This window comes from Rhinopithecus bieti, unplaced genomic scaffold, assembly GCF_001698545.2.
Source record: "Rhinopithecus bieti isolate Rb0 unplaced genomic scaffold, ASM169854v2 scaffold_47707, whole genome shotgun sequence".
Classification (NCBI taxonomy): Eukaryota; Metazoa; Chordata; class Mammalia; order Primates; family Cercopithecidae; genus Rhinopithecus; species Rhinopithecus bieti.
The window spans coordinates 1,659,873-1,673,673 of NW_016819117.1; the positions used below are offsets into that span (position 1 = coordinate 1,659,873).

Genomic DNA, 13,801 nt, shown 5'->3' on the forward strand with positions numbered 1-13,801 from the left:
CCGGCGCTGCCTGAAGGCAGCCCCGCGGCCGCCTTGACGGGCTTGGGCGCCGTGGGCGGCGGCGGCGGCTTGGGAGACACGGGCGGCGGCGTGCCGTGGGCGCGCTTCACCTCTGCGGGAAGGACCACGCTGGCACCAAGTGGACACGAACCCCGCCGCCGGGCCCCCTGCCCCGGCCTCCCGCGGCCTCCTCGTGCCGCTGCCGCCCCAGCGGACCAGTAAGGACCCTGCTCACCTTGTCCTGGATGGATGAGAGGGTCTGGGGACACGTTCCCACCCCACCTGGGCTTCCATCAAACCCAAGAAAAGGAAAACCCCTCAGACCACCGAGTAGAGAGGTGGAACAGAGTCCTGCCGCCCCCTCACCCCACTCTGGCTGGCCCCATGCGCCTACCTGGGCTGCCAGGGCCTGGCAGCGGCACCTTCTTGGAGGTGGGTGTGGGCGAGCCCTGGATCTTGGGCATGGGCTGCGTCAGGACTGGCTTGGGAGAGACAGGCGGCTTGGCCGGCTTCCGGGCTTCGCCCTCTGGCGGGGGTAGTGGGGTAGGTGCGTCAGGTCAGTGGGCGGGGCTCGGCAGGTGGGGCGGTGGGGGCAGCTCCGGAGGCCCAGCCTGCTCCGAGGCCGGTCGGCGGCGCACGGTGCCAGTGCCATTCTGGTAGACAGACAGTGGTGGTGGTGGCTCAGGCCCGGCCTCCCGCTCCTTGGCCTTGGGCCGGCGCTTCACCGTGTCAGACTCCGTCAGGATGAACTTGACGTTCTCCTGCTGGTTCTGCTTGGCCCGGATGCGCCTCTTGAGTGTGGCGCTGGCCTCCACCCTAGCTAAGGGAGGGCCCTCAACACCTGCCTCGCCCTTGGAGGGACCCCGAGGCCGCTGCCGGCCAGTGCCATCCTCCACAAAGAGCCCTGGGTCTGCCGACTCCCCAGGCCCCCGGCGGGCAGTGGCCAGAAGTCCAGTGACTGGCCCGCTGAGCGTGCGGCGCCGGCTCACCACCTCCCCACCAGGCCCAATGGCCTCTTTGTGTTTCACTGAGGCCAGCACGGTGGCCACGCGGCCCGGCTCTGGGCTGGCAGGGCGGGGAGTGGGGTGGCCCTCGGGAGGCCTGCGGGCAGCCCGGCCCCCACCCCCAATGGAGGACAGCTCCAGCATGGCCGCAATGCTCTTCACACTGCCAGCACTGCCCGTGTCCACGCTGCTGGCCAGGTCACTGGCCCGCCGGCACTGTGCCCGGACCCCCAGCAGGCCATCTTCAGGCTCGGCGTCCGGCACCGGCTCATCCACCAGGTTGGCACTGGCCAGGGCTGAGCTGGAGCGCTTGGGCGGGGGCGGCGGGGGCCCCTTCTTTCGAGGCCGCACAGCAAAGGACTGGCTGCGGTTGACGTTCTTGTCGGCACCTGCGGGCGCCCTCACTGAGTGGCTGCGGCCCACGCGCCGCTGGACCGTGGCATAGGGACCTACAGCAGTAGGCACCAGCAGCTCATCCCGCTCCGGCTCGCTGTCGGACGCTGCATAGCGATTCAGGCTGTGGGCTCGCTTCTTGGGCCGCCCTGGCTCTGCGTCAGCCTCGGGGGGCAGGCACAGTGTGGGCACAGCGGTCGGCACAGGTGGGGGCGCAGGCCCCGGGGCAGCTGGCCCCACCTCGCCCTCCACAGGCTGGGGCAGCACATAGGCAAAGCCGCGGTGCGTGGGTGACTGAGGCAGGGAGCGGGGTGACATGGGGCGCTCTGTTGGCGGCAGCAGCTGCGGGGTAGGCTTCACCTTGGCCGTAGCTGGGGCTGGACCATGAGGTCCCCCAAGGGCCTGGGGAGAGCCTGGTCGGGTTTTGGTGGGAGTCTGGGGGGGCGTGAAGTGGCTGGTGCCTGGTGGGAGGACCTGCCGTGGCTTGCCAGGCACAGGGGGCACGCTGGCCCTCTTGACGCTGTGACCGTGGCGGCCTGGCCGGGCCTCCTTGGGCGGGGTGCCGGGAGCTGGGCCTTCATCCAGCAGGTACTCCTGGCTTCGAGACATGGGGCTGCTGGGCCCAGGGGCCCGTCGCCCAGCAGCTCCTGTGAGCTGCTCATGTGCCGTGCCCGACCACTCAGGCTGGACTCCTGCCGTGTGGTGGCCCTCGGGGTGGGTGGCAGATGGCTGGAGGGCTTCTCAGCGGTGGTCCCCACCTCAGCTGGGCCAGTCATGGCAGCCTGCAGCTCATCACTGAGCTCGCTGTCCTGGAAGGTGGTCATTTTAGGGGACTGGCAGTCGGCCGGTGTGGGCTCAGGCGGGGCGGAGACTCAATGGCCATCACCTCAAGTGACTGGGGCGCCTTCCGGCGCAGGGGGCCCCCCTCATACTTGGCATATTCAGCCTTCTGCAGCTCTGCCAGCTTCCTCACAGCCAGCATCAGCTTCTTCTGGTGTCCTGAGTGGGGCGCAGGGGGCAGGTCAGGTGGACCAGGTAGCAGAGGGCAGGGGCTGGGCTAGGGGTAGGGCTGGGGGCTGGGGGCTGGGGGCTGGGGGCTGGGGATGGGGCTGAGCCTGGGGCTGGGGCTGGGAGCTGAGGGCAGGGGCTGGGGCTGGGGCCTCACCCAGCTTGGTGATGCCGATCTCCTGCAGGTCCTCCCAGGTGATGTCGGTGATGAAATCGATGTTCTCGTAGCCATTGTCCACCAACACCTTGTAGTACTGGGCCAGGCCGATCATGGACAGCCACACGGCCAGGTTAGCCTACAGAGCAGAGACACAGAGGGGCCACCTGGGCTGGCTGCCCGCACCCTGCCCATCTACCTGGAGCTGGAGGAGGAGGGGGCACGGGGCCAGCAGGGCACAGACAATGACAAACGGATAGGCCAAGGTGTTGGCACCAGAAATGTAGGCAGAGCCTCGGCTCAGGCACCGGACACCGCATGCCACACATAGAGCACACGCGAACACACACGGCTGACCACGTCCGTAGGACGCCCTTGTCGCGGGGGGCAGAAGAAGGCACTTTCCCACCCGGCCAGGCAGCCACAAGTACAGCACCATGGGGAGACATAAACACCCCAGAGTTGTGGACACAGACACATGGGTCCACACCTGGTACAGGAACACGCATATGACTTGCACGCTGCGCTCCCAGCCATGCACAGGTACCAGCACCCCGTCCCATGTCACACTCTGACCTCTCACCCACACCAGACACAGGGCCACACACATACCACACAGCCACAACACACACACGTGCCAACACCCACATCGGTCTGCACCGAGAAACACGCGATCATTCCCTGAGCGGCATCCAGGCGTCCACACTCCCAGCTGGAATTCACTCATACACCTGCTCTTGGCATACTCAGCCACCCCCAGGTGGGCGGCAAGGCCCATGGGACCCCGACCTGACCCCCAGGAGGACCCCAGAGCCACCAATTGAGTGGGGCAAGGCAGGGTGAGTGCAGACCCACACGCCAGGTGGCCCTCGACATCCACCAATCGCCTCTCCCATTGGGAGCCCAGAACTCAGTGTGAGACCCAGAGAGTCCACTTGGGTTGGGCTAGGCCTGGGCCCATCTTCTTCAGGCCCAGAACCATCCCACTGCACAGGCACCTCCCTTTTTGTTTTGTGTTTTGAGACAGAGTCTCGCTCTGTCGCCTAGGCTGTAGTGCAGTGGCACGATCTTGGCTCACTGCAAGCTCCACCTCCTGGGTTTACGCCATTCTCCTGCCTCAGCCTCCCGAGTAGCTAGGACTACAGGCGCCCGCCACCACGCATGGCCAAATTTTGGTATTTTTAGTAGAGACGGGGTTTCACCATGTTAGCCAGGATGGTCACGATCTCTTGACCTCGTGATCCACCCTCCTTGGCCTCCCAAAGTGCTGGGATTACAGGCTTGACCACGGCACCTCCCTGTTAATGACCACTGGCCATGGCATGTGCAGGTATCGCCAAAAATGGGGTGTCAGCTATTGGTGAGGGCCACACATGCGGTAGAGCGCGTGTGCACGCACGAAGTTGGTGGGCACCTACAGGGTATTGCATGCACGCCTGCTGTGCAGGGGCTGGCACGTGCCTGGGTGTGTGTAAGCATAGCCCCTGCAGTCTGCATGTGAGTGGCAGTGCTTGGAGGCCTGGTGGCTGGGGGTCTCTGTGGGGCAGCTTGCATGTGCAGGGAGTCCTGGTGAGAGCGTGGACGTGGGAAGGAGACTCTCCTGGCTTCAGGCTCCCTCGGCTCCGATGGCCCCTGGACAGCATCACCTCGCCTCTGCCCCAGTGACAGAATAGGGGCTGACTGGGAGGCTCCCTGCTAGCAGGACATCCTTCACTCTCCTCTCCCTCAAGACCCTGAGGGTGGGTGGGGGCTGTGGCCAGGGAGGCAGGCTCTCTGTCTGTCTGTCTGCCTGTCCTGGGCCCAGCCCCTGGGGTGCAGGTGGCCTTACGGGTTTGTGCTCAGGCAGCCAGTCGGGGATGCTTAGGCCGCTGATCTCTGCCGCAATCTTCTTCCGGTGGCCCGGCTTGGTGACACCAATGGCCGTGAGGTCCTAGGCAGAGGGGAGGCTTGTCAGCTGGGGGCTGGGCCCGTCTGTGGGACGCAGCTGGCACCAGCGGCGTGTGGAAAGCTCACCTCGGGGGTCATGCGGCTGATGGTGGGCAGGTCGTAGCCAGCGCTGATGAAGTTGGGGGCGTAGAGCTGCAGCTGGAACGCGGTGAGCCATTGGCTCACGGCCTCGGCGCTCTGGAAGACACAAGGCACCCACTGCAGGCTCGCCTGCCCGGCTGTGCCCCTGCCACCACAGCGCCTCCTTCTCTGCTTGGCCGGCCAGCCGTGCAGCTGCTGTGTCCGCTGTCCGCTGCTCCATCTGCAGCAGGCCCCGGTGAGCCTGGCCCGTGAATGATCCTCAGTCCACAGTCCCTGAGGCGCCTCCTGGAGCATCCTCCACCCTTCCGCCTTCTGGGATCTCCACTGGGGCCGGGGGGGCTGCTGCTGTCCACCGCATGCCTCCCTGACTGTTCCCTGCTCCTGCACCAGGGACTCCCCGCGCCATCTTGGGGAGGCAGGTGGTGTGGCCCCTTGGGAAGGAGCTCCGGGAAAGGGGCCTCGGGCTGGACCGGAAGGTAGGCTCTGTGCCCACAAGCAGGGGCACCTTGCCTCCTCCACCATGCAGGACTCAGCCAGCAGCTTACACCTCCCCAGCACGCAGGTGCACTCACACACCACGCGCCGCGCCCATGCACGCACTGCACCATCTCATACCCAGCCCCTTCCACCTGTACACAGACACGCGTGCCCGGCTCGCAGTCACACCATCACACACGCACCCCGCACATACACATGCACACATGGAGGCACAGGTTGGCCCACACGCACAGCCTTTACAACAACAACACCCATACACGCAGGCGGACACACACAACACACACAGACTGACAGACAGAGGAGAGGGTCTGGCCTGGCAGTGCCCCCGACCCCACCGCAGCCAGGCCAGGCAGGCTGTGTAGGCACCCATCAGCCCATCGGCCTTACAGCCTCTCCCCGGAGCCCACACTGGGAGCACCCCCAAGCCCTATACCTTGCCCTCCGATGCTGGCTCCAGCTTCTTGGGCGGCTGCTCCCCATAGACCTGCCCAGCATGGGCCACTGGAGGCTGGGACCGGGCCGCACCTGAGGACGAGAGTGGGTGGGGGACAAGAGCTGTCGGGTTGCTTTCCTCTGTCAGACTGTGCAGCAGCATCCTTGCTCTTACCTGCAGAGCCTTCTGGAGGCTTGGCGGGGCTGTCCCCTGCACTGGACTCGGAGACGGACTTCTGGGAAAGCACCGTTGCCAGGAGCTGCAACCCAGAAACACCAGCTTGTTGCCTGCTCCCAGCCCTGGCCAACCTAGCCCCGACCACCACCCCACCTACCTTGATACCCTCAGAGCCTGCGTGTAGGGTGTGGCCCCCGCTGCCCCGGCTGCCAGCCACACCGCTCATGCTGCCGCTTCGGTCCCCACCTGCCAGTGTGAGAGAGCAAGATGAGGCCAGTGCTGGCCCCTGCCTGGTCCCACAGTGGTGCCTTGTGGAAGTCCTGCCACCTCTGCCCTTCAGGGACCCGGCTTACCTGCAAAAGGCTTCCTCAGCACCCAGATCTCCTCTGGGGGTGCAGAAGGTCCCGATGAGCTGCTTCCCTGGGGCAGGCTTGGCTCAGCGCCTGCTCGGGAACCTGTACGTCGAGCACAGCCTCCTGAGACCTGGGCCAGCGAGGGCGGGTGCTGACACGGGAGGTGGGGCAGAGGCCAGGCAGCCACAGCAAGGGGGTCCTCTCTGCCTGCTGTTGTCTCCAGGGAGCTGAGAGCCCCAAGGAAGACCCCTCCCCCACCAGACGTTTAGAGCAGGAGAGGCAGAGGCAGCCAAGCCTAGGCATCCTGCTGGTGGCCCTGGGGTCCTGCGGGCAGGGGGCCAGAGATTGCTGGATGGTGTGAACATCTCTGTACTGGGGAGTGGGGGGCAGGCAAGAAGCCCCCTACAAGCTGGAGCCAAGGCTCCCACTCAGGAGCTAGATGGCCATGACCGGGGGTTGGCCCTGCTTGTCCACCTCCATGTCCTCCATCAGGAGTAAACGGGCCCCTGGTCCCTCAGAGCCGCCATGTGGGGCTTCACAGACTGGGTCCCTGGCCTAGTCCCTCTCCTCAGCGTCCTGTTCCTCAGATGTGCCCAGCTCTTGCCTGCCTCAGCGCCTTTGGTTTTTCCCTTTTTTCCTCACCAAGAGCAGACACTTGAGTGCCTTTGTTGTTATCATTATTATTTTGAGACAGAGTCTCGCTCTGTCCCTCAGGCTGGTGCAATCTTGGCTCACTGTAGCCTCTACTTCCCAGGCTCAAGCAACCCTCCCACCTCAGCCTCCCAAGTCGCTGGGGCCATAGGCGCACACCACCATGCTTGGCTAATTTTATGTTTTGTAGAGATGGAATCTCACTATGTTGTCCAGGCTGATCTCGAACTCCCGGGCTCAAACAGTCCTCTCACCTTGGCCTTCCAAAGTGCTGGGATGACAAGCGTGAGCTACCACGCCTGGCCCCGTCCCCTTTTAATGCACAGCTCCTGCTACCTGGAACCCACCAGTCTCTCAGGGCATTCTCTGGCCTCCTCTGACTGCCTCATCTCAAGCAGGCCCTCCCTGTGCTCCGGGTCACTGGTAAGTACATGTCCTGTCATGTTTACTTCACTGTCCCCTGCCCCCTCCTGCCCCAGGGCAAGCTCCTTGGGAGTTGGGTCCCCATCTGTCCTGGTGGCCAGTTCAGAACCAGACGTGGCAGCACACAGTGCTTGGTGGAACGCACAAAGGAACAGGTTGGGAACGGATGAGGAGATGGCCGCTGGGGCACCTTGATGCTCCCCACTCAACCCCACACTGGCACCCAGAAACCCAGCCCTGCTGGGCCCCCACACCCTTAGCATGCTCGCTGCTTCCAGTCCCCAAGCCCAAGGTGCGCAGCTCCTCCCTGCCCCCCAGGGTGGGGTGAACTTGCCTGCTCGCTTGATGATGGCCTCGCCCAAGGAGGACGGGAAGTAGCCCACCCGGTCATTACCCGTCCGGTTGTCATGGATACAGCCCTTCCACCGGCCATCCGGATGCTGCTCGAGGACCTGGCCAGTAAGGTGGGGGGCGCTCAGGGAGATGCCCCATTTCGCAGTCTCCTGCCCAGTGCCCCCTAGTTGCGGCAGGAGGGTGTTCTGGGGTGCACACGCCCAGGTGCCGCCCCCTCCCTGCCGAGACAGCCCCTGAGGCCATGCTTACTGTGATGATGTCCCCCGCCTTCACATTGAGGCTGGTCAGGTCGTAATTGTTGCAATAATCCTTGGTCGCCCGGACCTGCAGGGCCGCTGAGGCCTCTGGGGATACAGGAGGGGGCCCCCCAAGTCCTGCGGGCTGATCTGGCCCAGCCCCGGCCCCAGCCACTGCCCCTCTGCCCTGCCTGGGCCCACCTCGCAACAGCTGCTTGATCTCCCTGCTGGCCTGGGACGTGGTGAACTGGTGCACGATGTCCAGGGCTGTCTGGCTGTAGGTGTTCCTCACGTGGGCATTGATCCCGCTCTGCACATGTGAGAGGTGAGGCCCTGTCAGGAGCCCCTACAGCCCACTGGGCCCAGCACCCCTGGCCCTCACACTCACATCCAGCAGCAGCCGCACCACCTCTGTCTTCCCGCAGAGCGCAGCCTCGTGCAGGGCCGTGCCAGACTTGGTCTGGCGGTTAATGTCGATGCCGGCTTGGAGGAGGAGCCTGGCGGGAAGGCAAGGTGGACAGGCAGGGCCTTCCAGCAGGAGGCCGGCCCCAGCACCCCCAAGCCAGGCCTCCATTTCCAGGTACCCCAGCAGTCTGGTTGGGGGCTGAGGATCGTCTAGCCCTGCCCCGTGTCTCCGACATTCACTGAGTGCTGAGCGCTTTTTCTTGTACTGTTTTTTTTTTTGAGACGGAGTTTCACCCTTGTTGACCAGGCTGGAATGCCATGGTGCGATCTCGGTTCACTGCAACTTCCACCTCCTGGGTTCAAGCGACTCTCCTGCCTCAGCCTCTGGAGTAGCTGGGATTACAGGCACCTGCCACCGCCCAGCTAATTTTGTATTTTTAGTAGAGACGGGGTTTCCACCATTTTGGCTAAGTTGGACACAAACTTCTGACCTCAGGTGATTCACCCGCCTCGGCCTCCCAAAGTACTGGGATTAGAGGCGTGAGCCACTGAGTCCGGTCTGCTTTTTCTAAGACAGGGTCTCACTCTGTCACCCAGGCTAGAGTACAGTGGTGCAGTCATGGCTTACTGCAATCTCAAACTCTTGGCCTCAAGCAATCCTCCTGCCTCAGCCTCCAGAGTAGCTAGGATTACAGACATGCACGCCTATTTCCAGCTTTTTTGTTTGTTTGTTTTTGCCTTTATTTTTTGTAAAAACCAGGTCTTGCTATGTTGCCCAGGCTGGTCTCAAACTCCTGGGCTCCTCCGTCAGCCTCTCAAAATGCTGGGATTGCAGCATTTTGAACCACCGCACTCAGCCACTTTTTCAAAAAAAAGTAGAGATGGGGTCTCTCTCTGTCACCCAGGCTGGAATGCAATGGCACCATCCTGGCTCACTGCAGCCTCGACCTACCAGGCTCATGCAATCCTCTCACCTCAGCCTCTCAAGCAGCTGGGACTACAGATGTGCATCACAACACCCAGCTGAATTGTTTTTTTTTTTTTTTTGAGACAGGGTCTTGCTCTGTCACCCAGGCTGGAGTGCAGTGGCACAGTTACCACTCACTGCAGCCTCAGCCTCATGGGCTCAAGTGTTTCTCCTGCCTCAGCTTCCCAGTAGCTGGGTCTACAGGTGTGTGCCAACACACATCCGGCTAACTTTTTTTTGTGTGTGAACTCCCAACCTCAAGCAATCCTCCCTCCTTGGCCTCCCAAAGTGCTGGGATCGCAGGTGTCAGCCGCCGCGCCCGGCCCACAGTGAGAGCTACTGAAGGCCCTCCCTGTGCTAAGACTTCCCAGCTGTTGTCTTGTCTGATGCTAGCATAGGCGCTACTGTGAACCCACTTCTGGATGGGAAAGTGAGGCTCAGGGAAGTTCAGCACCTCCTCGAGCGTACCCAGGAGCAACGGGGCCGAGACAGAGAGGTCACAGAAGCCCCTTTCCCAGCCCCTCCAGCTCATACTGTACATGAGCCCTGGAGGCCATGCCAGAGGCCTGATCAGGGACCTGGGACCCTGCCTGCTCTTGCCCTATCCCCAAGCCAGAAGCTGGTGCCCTGAGCCCCAGGCTGCTGCTGAACCCTGGGGACCCGAAAGCTGAGGCCCTCCCTGCCACTGGCTCTACCTGATGATGTCGATGTGGCCATTCTTGGCTGCAAGGTGCAAAGGGCTGGTGCCGTTGGGGTCGGTGGCATCTCCTGGCCGGGGCTCCAGCAGCGCCGCACACATGTTGCTGCTGAGGAGCAGCTGGACCACCTTGAAGGAGGGATCAGTGTAGGGGGGCCCTGATGTGGGGCTCCCCAGCCCCACCCCACAGGGCTCCACGGGAGACTCACCCCAACGCGGCCGAACTCGCAGGCCAGGTCCAGGGGCGTCTTCCCCGAGTTGTCCACCATGCACGGGTTAGACTGGTGCTGTAGCAGCATCTCAGACTGGGGACCAAGGGCGCAGTCAGGCCCGCACATCCTCAGGCTGCGCTGCCCTGCCCGGGCTGCCCTGCCCCTGCCCCCGCCCCCGCTCAGGCCTCACCACATCATAGTGACCGTGCTGGGCTGCCAGGTGCAGGGGGATGTGGCCCTCATCAGACGGGATGTTCACGGCCGAGCCTGCCTTCAGCACCAGCTTCATGGGCTCCTTCCGGCCCTGCCAGGCCGCATAGTGCAGCGGCCGCATGCCTGGGGGGCGGGGGGATGCTGAAAGCTGACCCTTGAGCCCAAACCCAACTCTGGAGGATGGGGCTGCTGGGACCTGACCCCTGACCCCAAGCCCAACCCTAGGGCGTGGGGGATGCTGGGAGCTGACCACTGACCGCAAGCCCAACCTGGGGGATAGGGGAGTGCTGGGACCTGACCCCTGACCCCAAGGCCAAACTTAGGGGGTAGGAGGGTGCTAGGAGCCGACCCCTGACCCCAAGCCCAACTCTGAGAGGTGGGGGGAATGCTGGGAGCTGAACTTTGACCCCCGAGGCCAACCCTGTGGGTTTGGGGGTTGCTGGGAGCTGACCCCTGACTCCAAGCCCACCCTTGGCCTCCAGGACCCTGATCCCAGGAGGACCTGCCTGAAATCGGACTAAGACCCTGGGCTGAGGCCTCAGCCAAGGACCCATGCAGGCCCCGGGGAGCCCCCCTCACTTCCCCCACCCCTGCCCCCACTGGAGGCCCCTGGACCAGTCTTGCCTTTGTTGTCCTTGATGTCCACAGCAGCCTGGGCCTCCAGCAGCAGGCTGATCAATTCTGTGTTGCCGTTCAGGGCCGCGTGGTGCAGAGCCGAGAAGCTAGCATGGGCAGAGGACACATACAGCAGAGGCCCCGGCGCCCCGGCCTCCCGGGCACCCTGCCCTCCCTAGGAGCCATCCTCCCTTCCAGGTGGGCACTGCGTGGCTCAGAACTCACCCATCTGGGTCCTGGAAGTTGACATTGATCTTCTTGGTGGAGCCCAGGAGCTCTGGGGATGGAAGGAGACTTGGTGAGGGGAGGCTGTGCCAGCCCCTCCAGGTGGCCTGAGGGCAGGGAGAGGGTGCCAGCCATCTCCCCGGCAGGCACAAAGGTGCTGGGCTCTCAGTCTGCACACACTCACTCGTCCACTCGTGCACTCATGCGTTCAGCTCTGCCCCGCACCCCGCCCCAGGTGCCAGCTGCTCGGGACTTGGTGTCCCATTGGCGAGATGTGGGGGTTCACAGTACTAAGGACTCCGGCCTGGGGTCCTTGTCCCCACCTGGGGATGGGAGGCAAGGCTGTGCACCCACACCAGCACACACATGTGCATGCACACCCCTCCCCTGGGACACTGGCTGGGCACCTGCCAACGTGGGAGGGAGAGAGCCGGCCCAATCTGTCTCTCAGAAGGATCCAGATGGGGCCGGGGGTGGCCAGGGAGGCTGGAACACCCGGAAATGGGGGTATCTCTGGGGGAGGATCTGCGTCTCCACCGTGCAGCACCCCCACTGCCAGCCCTGGGCCACAGCCAGTGTGGATGAGCAGAAGTGGGAGGCGGGCGAGTGGGCTGGCACCTCTGAGCGACCTCACGCGAACGGCCGCCTCCTCCCCAGGGACTTGGAGCACCTGAGGCCAGAGGGGCCCATGCCCTGCCTTCAGGGCCCCAGTGTCCTCCTGGGGCCCTCCGCATCCTGGCCTCCCCCAGCTGGCTGCCAGAGGAGGGAAGCCCACCGATGCCCTCCCAGTGGGCACTAGTCCAAGCAGACTTGGGCCAAACCCCCGCCTATCTGGGCCGTGGTTACATAACCCATTTGTGGGTCAGTCACTCTGAGAGGGGAGCTGGCAGGACAGAAGCCCCTTTGTCCGGGCCCAGGACGGGGTGGGGGCGGGAGCTGAGGGCAGGGGAGTTGAGGGAGTCGAGGCACAGGGCTGGCTGCAGGGCTTACACAGTGACCCACAGCAGCCCTCGCTGCCCCGGCCTCAGTCCCAGCCACTGGACGCAGGGCACAGGTCCCCTGATGACCCACGAGGCTGGCCGAGGGAGCCAGACAGCTGTGAATTCGAATCTCTGCTCTGCCACTCACCAGCCTGTGGCCTTGGTTGCCAGCGCCCTCTCTGAGCTGGAGCCGCGGGTGCTAACAGGGCCTCCCAGAGGTGTGAGAGCATTTCCAGACATAAAGCGTGCAGGGCCTGGCACCAGGCAGGACTTGGTGCGTGGCGATTACTAATATTAGCTGTACAGGAATCCCACCCCCACCTTTCTCCAGCCAGGGGTTTATCCTGGCAAGCAAAGGCGTCTCCAGCTTCACCGGCCCCTCCCCCACTGCTCAGACACCGCTGGCGCCAGTGTCCCTCTTGGTTAGTGGCAGTGCCACCCTTCCTGACCATGGCCCAGGCCAAAACCTTGGAGCCAGCCCTGGGGCCTTTCCTGTACACCTATAGCTTGTCTGTCAGCTCTGCCTCTCAGACACCCCCAGAGCACACTTGGAACCCTAGCCTTTCTCCCTGCGGCTGCTGTCACTGACCTGGTCCAGGCTGGCATCTCTGGCAGGATTAGTGCCATCCCCTCCTCACTGGTGTTGCTAAGGTCCTCCCACATCCCTTGGTCCAACCTCCACACCCACCCCAGTTGGGAGTCCCTGGGAAAACATGAGTCAGGCTCTGTGCCGTGGCTCATGCCTGTAACCCCAGCACTTTGGGAGGCTGAGGTGGGAGGATGACTTGTGGCCAGGAGTTCAAGACCAGCCTGGCTATCATAGCAAGACCCTGTCTCTACAAAAAATAAAGGAAAAAAAATTAGCTGGGCATGGAGGCGTGTGCCTGTGGTCCCTGCTACTAGGGAGGCTGAGGCGGGAGGATCGACTGAGCCCAGGAGGTTGAAGCTACACTGAGCCGGGATCGCACCATTGCATTCCAGCCTCCTGGGTGACAGAGCAAGACCCTGTCTCAAAAAAAAAAAAAAGAGGAGAGAGAACATGAGTCAGATCCAGTCACTCCTCTCCTGAAGACCCCCTGGCTGCACTGGTCTCACTGGGAGGGGAGGCCGACACTGGACAGTGGCCGTGCTGGGAGGGGAGGCTGAGATTGGACAGCGGCCGTGCGTGGGGCTCCTGTTTTGCTCTCAGTTCTCATTACTTCCGCCATTACTGCTGTAGCTACACAGGCCTCCAGACATTCCTCCAGCATATAGTCTGCCCAGCCCAGGGCCTTTCCACATGCCCTGTGTGCACGTGCAGGCTCCTCTTCCCTAGTTAACCCCACAGCTTCTCTCATGTTTTTCAGGTCCTTACCCACAGGCTGCTCACTCATCATGCCCTCCCCATCTGAAGTGGTGACCCTGCCCGCCCCCCAGTTGCTGTGCTTGGCTCTGCAGGCCTCATCACCACCTGCCACGTCCACCTCCTTCTGCTCTTGCTCCTACCCATCTCCATCATTCAACTACCAGCACCAAGGGGACAAGGGCCCTCATCTGTTCTGCTCACAGAAGAATCCTCAGTGGCTAAAACAGTGCCCCGCACAGATGAGGTGCTCAGTCAGCAGCAGACTGGACCGATCTCCTCATCCCCTACACCCTGCCTGGCCGCCAAGGCGACTTCATGGGTGTGCGGCCTGTGCTTGGCTCAGAAGGACCCCATGCCTGCGGATGCTCTCCTGTCACCATCTTGAAATTTTTTTTTTTTTTTTTTTTTTTTTGTCTGGAAACAGAGT

General features: G+C 63.1%; 1 protein-coding gene across 1 annotated transcript in view; it reads right to left on the minus strand.

Moving 5' to 3' along the window:
• CASKIN1 (CASK interacting protein 1) overlaps positions 1–11,195 on the minus strand; it is an 11,914-nt gene extending 719 nt beyond the window's left edge. The window contains 20 exon segments of the mRNA XM_017858296.1: positions 6–112; positions 395–2,026; positions 2,029–2,262; positions 2,265–2,396; positions 2,563–2,701; positions 4,391–4,492; positions 4,576–4,686; positions 5,522–5,613; positions 5,696–5,780; positions 5,856–5,944; positions 6,052–6,153; positions 7,460–7,577; positions 7,729–7,823; positions 7,917–8,025; positions 8,104–8,212; positions 9,783–9,913; positions 9,994–10,089; positions 10,187–10,332; positions 10,834–10,931; positions 11,050–11,195. Of these exon segments, the coding sequence (XP_017713785.1) occupies positions 6–112; positions 395–2,026; positions 2,029–2,262; positions 2,265–2,396; positions 2,563–2,701; positions 4,391–4,492; positions 4,576–4,686; positions 5,522–5,613; positions 5,696–5,780; positions 5,856–5,944; positions 6,052–6,153; positions 7,460–7,577; positions 7,729–7,823; positions 7,917–8,025; positions 8,104–8,212; positions 9,783–9,913; positions 9,994–10,089; positions 10,187–10,330 (3,627 nt within the window). The 5' untranslated portion in view covers positions 10,331–10,332; positions 10,834–10,931; positions 11,050–11,195.
• Between the last annotated feature and the right edge of the window lie 2,606 nt (positions 11,196–13,801).